Genomic DNA, 12,223 nt, shown 5'->3' with positions numbered 1-12,223 from the left:
TCCTACCTTAATCCCCTTTAACCCGGATCCGATTAGATCCACTCGCGGAAGCCTCCTCACTAGACTCGGATCCATCTAGAGTTTTTTCGAAAGTTGCAGCTCTGAAACTGGGTCTAACCCTAACCCGCATCAGATCACTGAACGTAAGCATCCATAGTAAAAACATACCTATAATGTAATCTGAAATAAAATCCCACAAAGTATCACAAAATATATATATCTTACATTTTATATTATAAAATTTATTGTTACACTTATCTAAAATGTTAAGTCCTTTATATATTTTTAAAAATTAATTTTATGTACATTTTACAAATTTCGTCACTTTATTTATTCACTTATACCATCAGTATATCAGCTGTCAGTAAGATTAAAACTGTCACTTTACTCTTTATTTCTTTACAATATTTTATAACTTGTGGTATGTATGTACTACGATACAATAATTCTAACATTTGTCTTGGCTCACGGACCACGCATTATGGGTGCGTTCACGCCCGCAATAGATATTTCTAATTACTAATTTCAAAATACATAGAGTGCGTTCACGGAGACGCTACCCTAACAGCACATTTAACTAAAAGTTGACTGAAAGTCGCCTTTTATTAGTCAACCTCAAGTCAACTTGTAATTGTCGACTGTAAGTCGACTCTTCTAGTAAAATTCTATGTCAACTATTAAAAGTTGACTTGAGATTGGCATTTACCAGTTGACTTCAAGTCAACTTGTAAATACCGCCTGCAAGTCAATTTTCGCTGTACAATATACTATACAGGGTGTAACGAAACGACCGCATTTTCTCGTAACTGGAGGTTCGGGGTGACAAACTGAGTGCACGTGTAAAATTTCGTTCGAATCGTTCAAGAGGTTTAAAAGTTATTTACATTTAAAAATCACCCTTTTTCGGTCCTTTTCGAACGACTTTTATTGCACAATGGAAAGTGAAAAATCAATTGATGAACACCCCAATTATAATGTAAAAGTTATCGATCGCACGCGATAATACTTTTGCTATTTATTCCATTAATCTGGCTATCAGATTAATTTTAAAAATAGCAAAATCCTTTTTTTCACATTTCCAATTCAATTCAGTACAATTATCATTGACTGAATTTATGGAAAGAGCGAGTAGACGCAATGAAAAGGAAAGTATCAAAAACTAAGATGTCGCGCGAACGCACTGATAATTTAATAGGAAACGCATGAGGGCATTCTCTTTCTACTAACGAAGCTAAAGAGAATGATTCAAAATCAATACATTGATGATAGAGAAAACTAAACTTACCCATTTAATGTTCTCCAAGTTCTTTTACATCGAAGTTTTCGAAAAAGCTTCAAACTGGCTCTTCGATGATTTCCAGAAAGCACACTATCACTGTTTTTGCATTTAAGCATTCGTGAATTTAAACAAATTAGGTATTAACCTACGTTTCTTCAAAACACTGGTTAATTTGACACTTTTGAACTGTTTGAAGTAGGCTGATTAAGAGTAGTCGAAACGAATTACTTATTATTTCTCCTCTCTGTGTCTCTCTCTTTCTCTTCAGCATACTTCAAACAGTTCAAAAGTGTCAAATTAACCAGTGTTTTGAAGAAACGTAGGTTAATACCTAATTTGTTTAAATTCACGAATGCTTAAATGCAAAAACAGTGATAGTGTGCTTTCTGGAAATCATCGAAGAGCCAGTTTGAAGCTTTTTCGAAAACTTCGATGTAAAAGAACTTGGAGAACATTAAATGGGTAAGTTTAGTTTTCTCTATCATCAATGTATTGATTTTGAATCATTCTCTTTAGCTTCGTTAGTAGAAAGAGAATGCCCTCATGCGTTTCCTATTAAATTATCAGTGCGTTCGCGCGACATCTTAGTTTTTGATACTTTCCTTTTCATTGCGTCTACTCGCTCTTTCCATAAATTCAGTCAATGATAATTGTACTGAATTGAATTGGAAATGTGAAAAAAAGGATTTTGCTATTTTTAAAATTAATCTGATAGCCAGATTAATGGAATAAATAGCAAAAGTATTATCGCGTGCGATCGATAACTTTTACATTCTAATTGGGGTGTTCATCAATTGTTTTTTCACTTTCCATTGTGCAATCAAAGTCGTTCGAAAAGGACCGAAAAAGGGTGATTTTTAAATGTAAATAACTTTTAAACCCCTTGAACGATTCGAACGAAATTTTACACGTGCACTCAGTTTGTCACCCCGAACCTCTAGTTACGAGGAAATGCGGTCGTTTCGTTACACCCTGTATATATATATGTTTCTGTTACCAAATTCAGTTAATAATTCTTGTGTTTATAATATATAATATATAATGAAAATAAATTTAAATTTATAATAATATAGTAATCAGTTTAAATTTAATATATTATAAAATTCACTGGCAGTACTATTAGTACTATAATATCTATAAGATGCTAGACAGAAAATGTATAAATTTCAGTATCTGTAGTACTGGCAGTGAATTTTGAAATACGGCACATGATAACCTAAAAATTCAACTGTCATAAGTAACCTTAGGGGCGACTAGTATAAGTCGACTTAAAGTCAGCTATCACAAATCGTCTTAAAGTCAACTTTCATAAGTCGGCTTACAGTCAGACATTGTTAACTTATAGTCGACTTAAAGTCAACTTATAGATGACTTTCAGTCAGCTTCATCAGCTAGTCAACTTTTCAAACGTCGGCATATAGTCAACTATAAGCCGACTTTTTGCTGTTAGGGTATCAACGCTACTGCGCACATATAATAGGCAATTTTCTCTGCGCAGTAGCACAAATAGCATCTCCGTGAACTATTGCGGCCCCTGCCCTCTACAGTCTCTAGTGTCTCTACCCTCTGACGTATTTCCGCCGACCAGTAGTATCAGCAGCGACTATAGCGTAGTACCTAAAATATAGTACTACGCTATAGGATATGTCGCTTTTTGGAGTCGGCGACATTTTCCCACCCGCTTATAGTAATTTTTATAATATACAGTTGGCAACTCTGAACTCATGAATCATAAAATATCAGATTAAAACTTAAGGCGTAATATTGGCCGGAAGTTTTGGTTTTTGACAGCTTTGAAAGGTACAATTGTGTATTTGATATGAAGTATGATTTCAAATATTTCAATGCACAAATATTATTTTTTGAGTGAAAGTGCTAAACACAATATAAATAAAAATGAAGATAATTAAGCACGCTAGCTATAATATGCAAAATGAAAATAATATTTCTGCTATATTTTATTTAATGTAAAGTAGTGGGGATTAACTGTCTTAAATATATAATAAAACTTTACTAATATTAACTGAAAATAAAAAGTAATGATTTCTTTTTTAGGTTGGAGAAAAGCAACTTAATGTGGAAATGGTTATAATGTGCAAGATAAGAAATACCACTGAAGCTATAGCATATATCAGATAAGTTACAAATTATTTGCCTTTATATTATCAACTTTTACACAAAGAAAATGAATAAGTGTTACTTTGTGAAAATTTTAATTCCTTCCGCAGGCTGTACAATTAACTCTCATTCATCCTGCAAATGTTATCGACAAGAGTAACTTGGATGTTGGACTTCAAAGTAATGTCCCCTCGACAATTTATTGGTATACATATGATAGGAGCAATAATGTTGGTTTACTTTGTGCTGCTAGAGGAATATACAAATAAAGCGACAAATAAAACCATTGCATATATGTAAACATTTCCAGGTAAAAATACAATTTTCAACTATTTAACTGTGGTTGATATCTAAACAGTAATATATTCCCTTTTTTATTTTAATAAGACGGTTGCCTTAGATGGTCTAAATATTTTTAATAAGACAAATTAATTTTAGGTGAAAATAGAGTAATAATTTCTTATTTAGATCATAAATGTTTTATTTCAATGTGGAAGCAGTTATAATATACATAATCAGAGATACCATCAGTTGTAGTATCGTATAGCAATTTTATAAGTGGAACAAAACATTATCATGGTTTTATTAGATTGATCCCAATTAACTTTCAATATAATGCTTAACTCGTCTATATTTCAATTAATTACAACACTAAAGTTCAAGCTTAGTTCGGTATATAAATTTGGTCCAAAATAATTGTAAATTGTTTCTATCCATATTATCAATTCTTACAATAAGAAAATGTAATAGGTCTGTGTGTTTGTGTGGGTATAGAAATTTTAATTTCTTTGTAGGTCTTAATTATTTCTTTTTGCTGGCAATGTTATTGATATATGTAGAATAACAGGACTTTCGAATTGTAACAAAAAGTTCTATTTGGTTATTGATTTACAAGAGCAATAAAAGATAGTTTCAATTACTAATCTATCAAAGATACATTCAAATTAATAATATTGCAAAGATAAGCAAGTAAGCAGTTAAATATCTATTTAACAATTAAACTAACATATTTATTTAATTATTTCTATTTATTATTTCAAAGATAAATACATCTTCATCCATCTTCCAATATCGATTCTTTAATAATATTAACTGATCTACAAAGTTATCGTATGAATCGTTATCTATTTCAATTTGTGGAATTAAGTTTTGTTTATATATAATGTTATCAATTTGTTTTAATTTAATATTTTGTAATTGAAGAATCATATTTTCCTTTTCTTTGTTTCTCAATTGCTGCACTTCTTCTAGGTTGTCAAATAAGTTTGTAATTTCCTCATAATTTTTTTCTTGCATTATTTTTTCAATTTGTTCAAAAAAATGGAGAATTTCAACATTTTTACGACACCTTTTTTTTCTCTGGATTTAAATGTGGTGTTTTTAAACATTTCAATAGTATTTAAATATTCAGTGACAAAACATTTCAAAGTATCTGCAATATAAAAATGGGAAAATTATTTAAAGTAAGTATTTTTTACATAAATATAAATCAGATTACAATATATTCTGAGATAGATTAACGTTAATATCAACCACAGTTAAATAGTTGAAAATTGTATTTTTACCTGGAAATGTTTACATATATGCAATGGTTTTATTTGTCGCTTTATTTGTATATTCCTCTAGCAGCACAAAGTAAACCAACATTATTGCTCCTATCATATGTATACCAATAAATTGTCGAGGGGACATTACTTTGAAGTCCAACATCCAGGTTACTCTTGTCGATAACATTTGCAGGATGAATGAGAGTTAATTGTACAGCCTGCGGAAGGAATTAAAATTTTCTCAAAGTAACACTTATTCATTTTCTTTGTGTAAAAGTTGATAATATAAAGGCAAATAATTTGTAACTTATCTGATATATGCTATAGCTTCAGTGGTATTTCTTATCTTGCACATTATAACCATTTCCACATTAAGTTGCTTTTCTCCAACCTAAAAAAGAAATCATTACTTTTTATTTTCAGTTAATATTAGTAAAGTTTTATTATATATTTAAGACAGTTAATCCCCACTACTTTAAATTAAATAAAATATAGCAGAAATATTATTTTCCTTTTGCATATTATAGCTAGCGTGCTTAATTATCTTCATTTTTATTTATATTGTGTTTAGCACTTTCATTCAAAAAATAATATTTGTGCATTGAAATCATACTTCACATCAAATACACAATACCTTTTAACGGGATCCCTCACGCATGCTTTACCGACAGTACAAGTCAATAAACAATTCGTTTAATAAAAGTCAAATGCGAAGCAAATTGCAAAAACGGGCTTCTTTATGACAAGGTGCCAATTCTAACGGATCAATCGAGCTTAAAAAAACTCAAATCGGATGAAGAATAACGCTGTACCACTGTCCCGCGTTATTGAAGTGGAACTAACCAAAACTAACCTCTCTTCGAGAACACGGCACAATGCTACAGCGTTATTTTTCAACTAATTTGAGTGTTTTTAAGTGCGTTTAACTCGTTAGGACTGGCACATTGTCCAACAAACGCCCGATTGTTCAATTTGCTTCGCATTTGAATTTTATTAAACTAATTGTTTATTCACTTTAACTGTCGATAAAGTAGGCGTGAGGGATCCCGTTAAAGCTGTCAAAAACCAAAACTTCCGGCCAATATTACGCCTTAAGTTTTAATCTGATATTTTATGATTCATGAGTTCAGAGTTGCCAACTGTATATTATAAAAATTACTATAAGCGGGTGGGAAAATGTCGCCGACTCGCTTTTTGTGGTATAGTTCGGTTCAATAATCTTGCACCAGGCGAGTGGAAGCAGAAATCAGGGGGGCGAGGGGATATCTAGGGAGTTTGTCCGTAGCTGTCAAATGGCGCGATTAACGGGATCCCTCAAGCCCTCTGTAGCCAACATTACGGAACGAAAAACGAGAGAGAATTGTCCAGCGCTATTTTTCGACCGATTTCAATGTTTTTTGGCTTGTTGGAATTGTTAGGACTCGCACCGTGTCATAAATAAAGCCGTATTTTCCAAAAAACGTAAAAAAAATAAAATTGTTTAAAAATTTGCATTAATAATATTTAAACGCAAAACAAATTGAAAAATCGAGCTTCTTTATGACGAGGTGCCAAACCTAACGATTCCAACGAGCCCAAAAACATTGAAATCGGTTGAGAAATAGAGCCGTACCATTGTCCCGCGTTTCTGAGGTGGACGAAAAGCAAAAATTTTTAGGAAGGAAGCTAGGCTTCCTCCCCTCTCGCGGCTCACGCTAACGTGTTCCCCCACTCCAGCATCGAAACTTACTGCAAAGCTTTCCTCATATTTACGCTATTCTCCTATCTGTAGCTATACATATATAAATACTGCTAAAATAATGTTGAGAACATTTCATCTTTCCGATATAATGAAATTGCTAAAAATGCAATTATTAATTTGTAATAAAATTGTAGAAAAGGAGATTTCGTAATGCTTGAAATATAGGGCATACGGCGAAACGCGGGACAATGGTAAAGTCGTATTTTTCAACATAATTTGATGAAACTAGTAATAATTAAATCCATTCTTCATGTAGATTGTCCTAAAGAGCTCGCATTTTCGGTAAAGCTTATAGTTTTTCAGCTATGAACGATTGAAGTTGCACGGCGCACAAATACATATTTCCTCTCCCGCTTAGATCAGCTGTTGCGCACGTCCATCCTCAATCGCTCATAACTGGAAAACTATAAGCTTTATCGAAAATGCGAGCTCTTTAGGACAATCTACATGAAGAATGGCTTTAGTTATGACTAGTCTCATGAAATTCTATTGAGAAATACGCATGTACCATTGTCCCGCGTTTCGCCGTATGCCTTATATTTCAAGCATTACGAAATCTCCTTTTCTACAATTTTATTTCAAAATGATAATTGCATTTTTAGCAATTTCATTATATCGGCGAAATGAAATGTTCTCAACATTATTTTAGCGGTATTTATATGTGTATAGCTACAGATAGGGGAATAGCGTAAATATGAGGAAAGCTTTGCAGTAAGTTTCGATGCTGGAGTGGGGGAACACGTTAGCGTGAGCCGCGAGAGGGGAGGAAGCCTAGCTTTCTTTCTAAAAATTTTTGGTTTTCGTCCACCTCAAAAACGCGGGACAATGGTACGACTCTATTTCTCAACCGATTTCAATGTTTTTGGGCTTGTTGGAATCGTTTGGTCTGGCACCTCGTCATAAAGAAGCCCGATTTTTCGATTTGTTTTGCGTTTAAATATTATTAATGCGATTTTTTAATCAATTTTATTTTTTTACGTTTTTTGGAAAATACGGCTTTATTTATGACACGGTGCGAGTCCTAACGACTCCAACAAGTCCAAAAACATTGAAATCGGTTGAAAAATAGCGCTGGACACTTCTCCTTCGTTTTTTGTTCCGTAATGTTGGCTACAGAGGGCTTGAGGGATCCCGTTAACCCTCAATTTTGGATCGTAAACAAAAATAATATTTTCGGAAAACGATTGCGGAAAAGAAGGAAGGATTTAATACATAACAGAGAAGACAAAATATATCAGATGAGTATAAATTAATAACAAAAAATGAAAATTATTATGAATTTATAAGGATATATACTTTGTGGTTATTTTATTTTTGTTACAGGCTAAATCCTACTCTTTATGAGTTTAAATCGCAGGAAAGAAATACTTAAAGACCAATGAATGAAAAAGGACTGCTTTATAAAGCATTTCTGTGAGTCCCAGTCATTTCTATAATTGTGACATAATATGTTGTAATAGTGAATGTGTAAGCGATTACTATGTATACAAAGAAATTTTATTATAAAATAATAATAATGTATGATAATGTTTTGATTCCTATTATTATAAATTAAAGCTAGTTCAAATAAAATTTATTATTTTAATTTCTTCCTTTACCATACACAAATTCTATACATACATTGTAATTACATATTCTTGTAGAATCTATCTTTAAGCTACCCTAACAAAATTGTAACTATTTTAAATCTACATGTCATAACTATTTGCTTCAATGATTTTTATTATTCAACGTGAGACAAATTGCGTAGAGGTTCTGCAAATTTCTTATGAGTCTGTCACATCCTTCGCCATATTACCTTGTATGACATTTATTTGCCTTGATTGTTCCTTCTTCTAGTTTTCAGCACATATACCAATAATTCTCTAGATATTTTCAAATATGCTCAGATATGTTTATTCTGCTGTCTAATTGTTTCTATAATAATTAGGATGATTGGTAAACTATTGGTGTATTAAATTTGGAAAATGGACACTGGACTGATTGTCCTTGAATATGTTTGGCACCTCATCCACATGATATCTTTTACTTCCATTTGAGAGGATATTGTCGACCAATACGTTTATGTATACTGCTGAGTTCATCTTGTTTTCATCTTCAAATTATATTTTCCAGCTACATATTTGGATATCCATTCCCAATATGCAATACTTATTTTATTATTCCTGTTTGTTCATGAAACTTATCTGTTATAAAACCTTAATTTATCCAGTCGCCATGTCTATATCCTATCATTTTCAGATGATTGACATATCTTTCTATCAATCCTGACAACATTCTAATAAGAGTAAGGAAATAAGTGTATTCTATATTCAAAATGTATATTCAAACACGTTGCTGGAAAACTACTTGAAGCTAAAAAATAAGATGAACTCAGTATTATACACATAACTTTTAAGGAACTTTATCTATCTAAGTATTATGAGAACATATCTCACAGAAGAGAGGCCTAATTTAAATAGCATCATTCAAATGCCCATTTTCCAAATTTAATAAGACAATGGTTTAACAATCATTCCTATATATATTTATGAAATTAATTATAAATAGCATAATCATCTTATCTGCGTGTATTTAAAAATGATTATAAACTTATTGTTATATGTTATAGACTAGAATAAAATAGTGCAAAGGAGGCATATAAATATCATTCAAGGTAATAAGTCGAAGGATGTGACAGACTCATAAGAAATTTGCAGAACCTCTATGCAATTTGTCTCACATTGAATAATAAAAATCATTAAAGTAAATAGTTATGACCTGCAGATTTAAAATAGTTGCAATTTAGTTAGAGTAGCTCAAAGATAGGTTCTACAAGAATATATAAATGTACGTATAGAATTTGAGTGTGGTTAAGTTAGAAATTAAAATAATACATTTTATTTGAACTAGCTTTAATTTATAATAATAGGAATCAAAACATTATCATACATTATTATTATTTTGTAATAAAATTTCTTTGTATACACAGCAATCGCTTACATATTCACTATTATAACATTATGTCACAATTATAGAAATTTCTGGGCCACACAGAAATGCTTTATAAATCAGTCCTTTTTCATTCATTGGTCTTTAAGTATTTCTTTCCTGCGATTTAAACTCATAAAGAATAGGGTTTAGCCTGTAACAGAAATAAAACAACCACAAAGTATATTTCCTTATAAATTCACAATAATTTTCATTTTTTGTTATTAATTTATACTCATCTGATATATTTTGTCTTCTCTGTTATGTATTAAATCCTTCCTTCTTTTCCGCAATCGTTTTCCGAAAATATTATTTTTGTTTACGATCCAAAATTGAGGGTTAATCGCGCCATTTGACAGCTACGGACAAACTCCCTAGATATCCCCTCGCCCCCCTGATTTCTGCTTCCCCTCACCTTTTGCAAGATTATTGAACCGAACACATGCAGTAATAGCTGTGTTTTATTTAGCTACACTTTTAACATTTTTCTACCCTTTCCGTATTTCTGTCTTTGTCCATTGTATAAGTTGATACCTTAAAAAGTGCACAAAGTGTAAAAAGTGTAGCAGCTTTTTGCTAAATAAAACACAGCTAATAACGGAACGCAGCTTTTGTGTGCTTGCCCTCCCTGTTCAATTGTTTCTGTTGCAAGAAAGCCCATTTCTGGCAACTCTGTGTCAACCCCCTGGTATCCGGTAAAACAAAGTTTGTTTTATTTTAAACTAAAAAATGGTATTTATTAACAGGCCTGTTCCTATAGCAAAAAAGAGTATACACATTTTGTGCTTCAATAGAAGTAGATGTCCTCAAATGAGTACGCTAAGGTTTTTTATGTATCAAAAATCGAAGCACCTTGAATGTCTTTTAAATAAAAGTGTATTACGGTTAAGAGGTAAGGAAAGTGCAGAATTCTTACAAGGTCTTACAACTAACGACATGTCGATTTTTAAAAATGGTGCTACAAACATTTATTCTTTATTTTTGAATACCAAAGGGAAACTATTGTTTGATACATTTATTTATAAAACTCCAGAGACAAATACATTTTACATAGAATGTGACTCAAATATATCTGAGCAGTTGCAGGAACACTTAAAAATTTATAAAGTTAGAAGAAAAATAGATATTGAGCAAATTGATAATAAAGTAAAAATATGGACACTTTATGATATGTTTGAGGATACTGTTAATCACATAAGTCCAAGTGAACAAGTTGAGACTATTTCCAATGGATTATTTTTTCCTTGCAATATGTTAAATAGTGAAGCTAGTAAACATATTGAAAATATAATATACACAGACCCAAGATTACCAGAATTAGGATTTAGAATTTTATGCAACTCTAAATTTCAAAAGAATGACATTCAAAAATTTTTAAATTGTAACATTTATAATTTAACAACTCCATATGACTATAATGTATTTCGTTATAAGCATGGTATTGGAGAAGGTATTAATGATTTTCCTCCTAAAGAAGCCTTTCCATTAGAAAGCAATTGTGATTATTTACATGGAATTAGCTTCCATAAAGGCTGTTACATTGGACAAGAACTTACTGCTCGCATATATCACACAGGAGTTGTAAGGAAAAGGATAATGCCTATAATTTTTAATGAAATACCAAAGAAACCTATTTTACACAATGAAAGTATAATTGATGAAACTGGTAAAATTGTAGGTAAATTTCGAGGAAGCAGTGATAGATATGGCATAGGATTAATGCGTATTTCTGAAACTTTAAATGCACAATCGCTTAGCATATTAGGAATGGTAATCAAAGTGATAAAGCCTTTTTGGTGGCCATAGGAATGTTAGGAGCAAAAAGGGGAAAAAATAAAATCAAGAAAATCATTAAATTCCTAATAAGCGTATAGTTGCTGTTTATTTTCATTTCCTTTTGTTTCTAGAATGGCTACTGTACCAAGTACATCGAAAACTAATGCTGACAATGTTAAAGATCTTAAGCGTAATGAAAATCTTGAAAAGAAGAAACATACTAGTGGAATGTTTAAATGTTTCTATTGTTGTCTAAAAGAATGCTATGTCTACAAGGGAATAAAGCCAACACTCGCAGGAAAAATTTACTTAGAGGAGTGTTATGCTATAGAAAATTCATTCAGTTCAATAAAGGAAAGAAAAATTTTAATAATAGGAGCTCATTGCAGTATATGTGGTAAAACAGTATGTTTAGACTGCAGCACTTTTTATGGAAAGAGATTTTGCAAATACTGCTTATCAAAAAATATTATTTTACCAGCTCCATTAAAACATAAATTAAAGATAGATATTTAGAATTGTAATTTTACTTTAAATAAATATTCTTAGTAAATTATACCAGAAAATATTTATTTAGTGCTATGACATATTGAAAGCAGAAATTTGAAAGATTCAGTAAAGTCGAATTGTAGAGGTGATCATGGAAATTTGTAACTTCAATATAATATAAAATTGTTTACATAAACAAATCAAACGCTTTCACCAATTAAAAATTCCAATAATTACTGTAGATAGAATTTACTGCTCTCAAAATATTTAAATTATAACTAATTAATTTTTATTCTTCAGGAA

At 31.2% G+C, this 12,223-nt stretch overlaps 1 protein-coding gene and 1 long non-coding RNA gene across 4 annotated transcripts; both read left to right on the top strand.

Moving 5' to 3' along the window:
* Positions 1-9,932: 9,932 nt before the first annotated feature.
* LOC136774345 (uncharacterized) lies at positions 9,933-11,987 on the top strand. The gene is made up of 2 exons (XR_010822788.1): positions 9,933-10,350; positions 11,563-11,987. It is a non-coding gene; the product is annotated as an uncharacterized lncRNA (long non-coding RNA).
* On the top strand, positions 10,344-11,987 carry LOC136774342 (putative transferase CAF17 homolog, mitochondrial). 3 transcript variants are annotated; one of them, XM_066728575.1, is made up of 2 exons: positions 10,344-10,547; positions 10,650-11,987. In XM_066728575.1, the coding sequence occupies exons 1-2, from the start codon at positions 10,385-10,387 to the stop codon at positions 11,459-11,461; spliced, it is 975 nt and encodes a 324-aa protein (XP_066584672.1). In that variant the 5' UTR covers positions 10,344-10,384; the 3' UTR covers positions 11,462-11,987. The 3 variants fall into 3 exon arrangements, with proteins under 3 accessions (XP_066584672.1, XP_066584673.1, XP_066584671.1); XM_066728576.1 differs by having other exon boundaries at positions 10,344-11,236; positions 11,334-11,987; XM_066728574.1 differs by having other exon boundaries at positions 10,344-11,987.
* Positions 11,988-12,223: the final 236 nt, after the last annotated feature.

Source organism: Prorops nasuta, unplaced genomic scaffold, assembly GCF_024137725.1.
Source record: "Prorops nasuta isolate Cenicafe-Biocafe unplaced genomic scaffold, Cenicafe_Pnas_1.2 PNAS00006, whole genome shotgun sequence".
NCBI lineage: Eukaryota > Metazoa > Arthropoda > Insecta > Hymenoptera > Bethylidae > Prorops > Prorops nasuta.
Note: the sequence above shows the minus strand (reverse complement) of the source record. Positions and strands in the feature narration are given on the sequence as shown.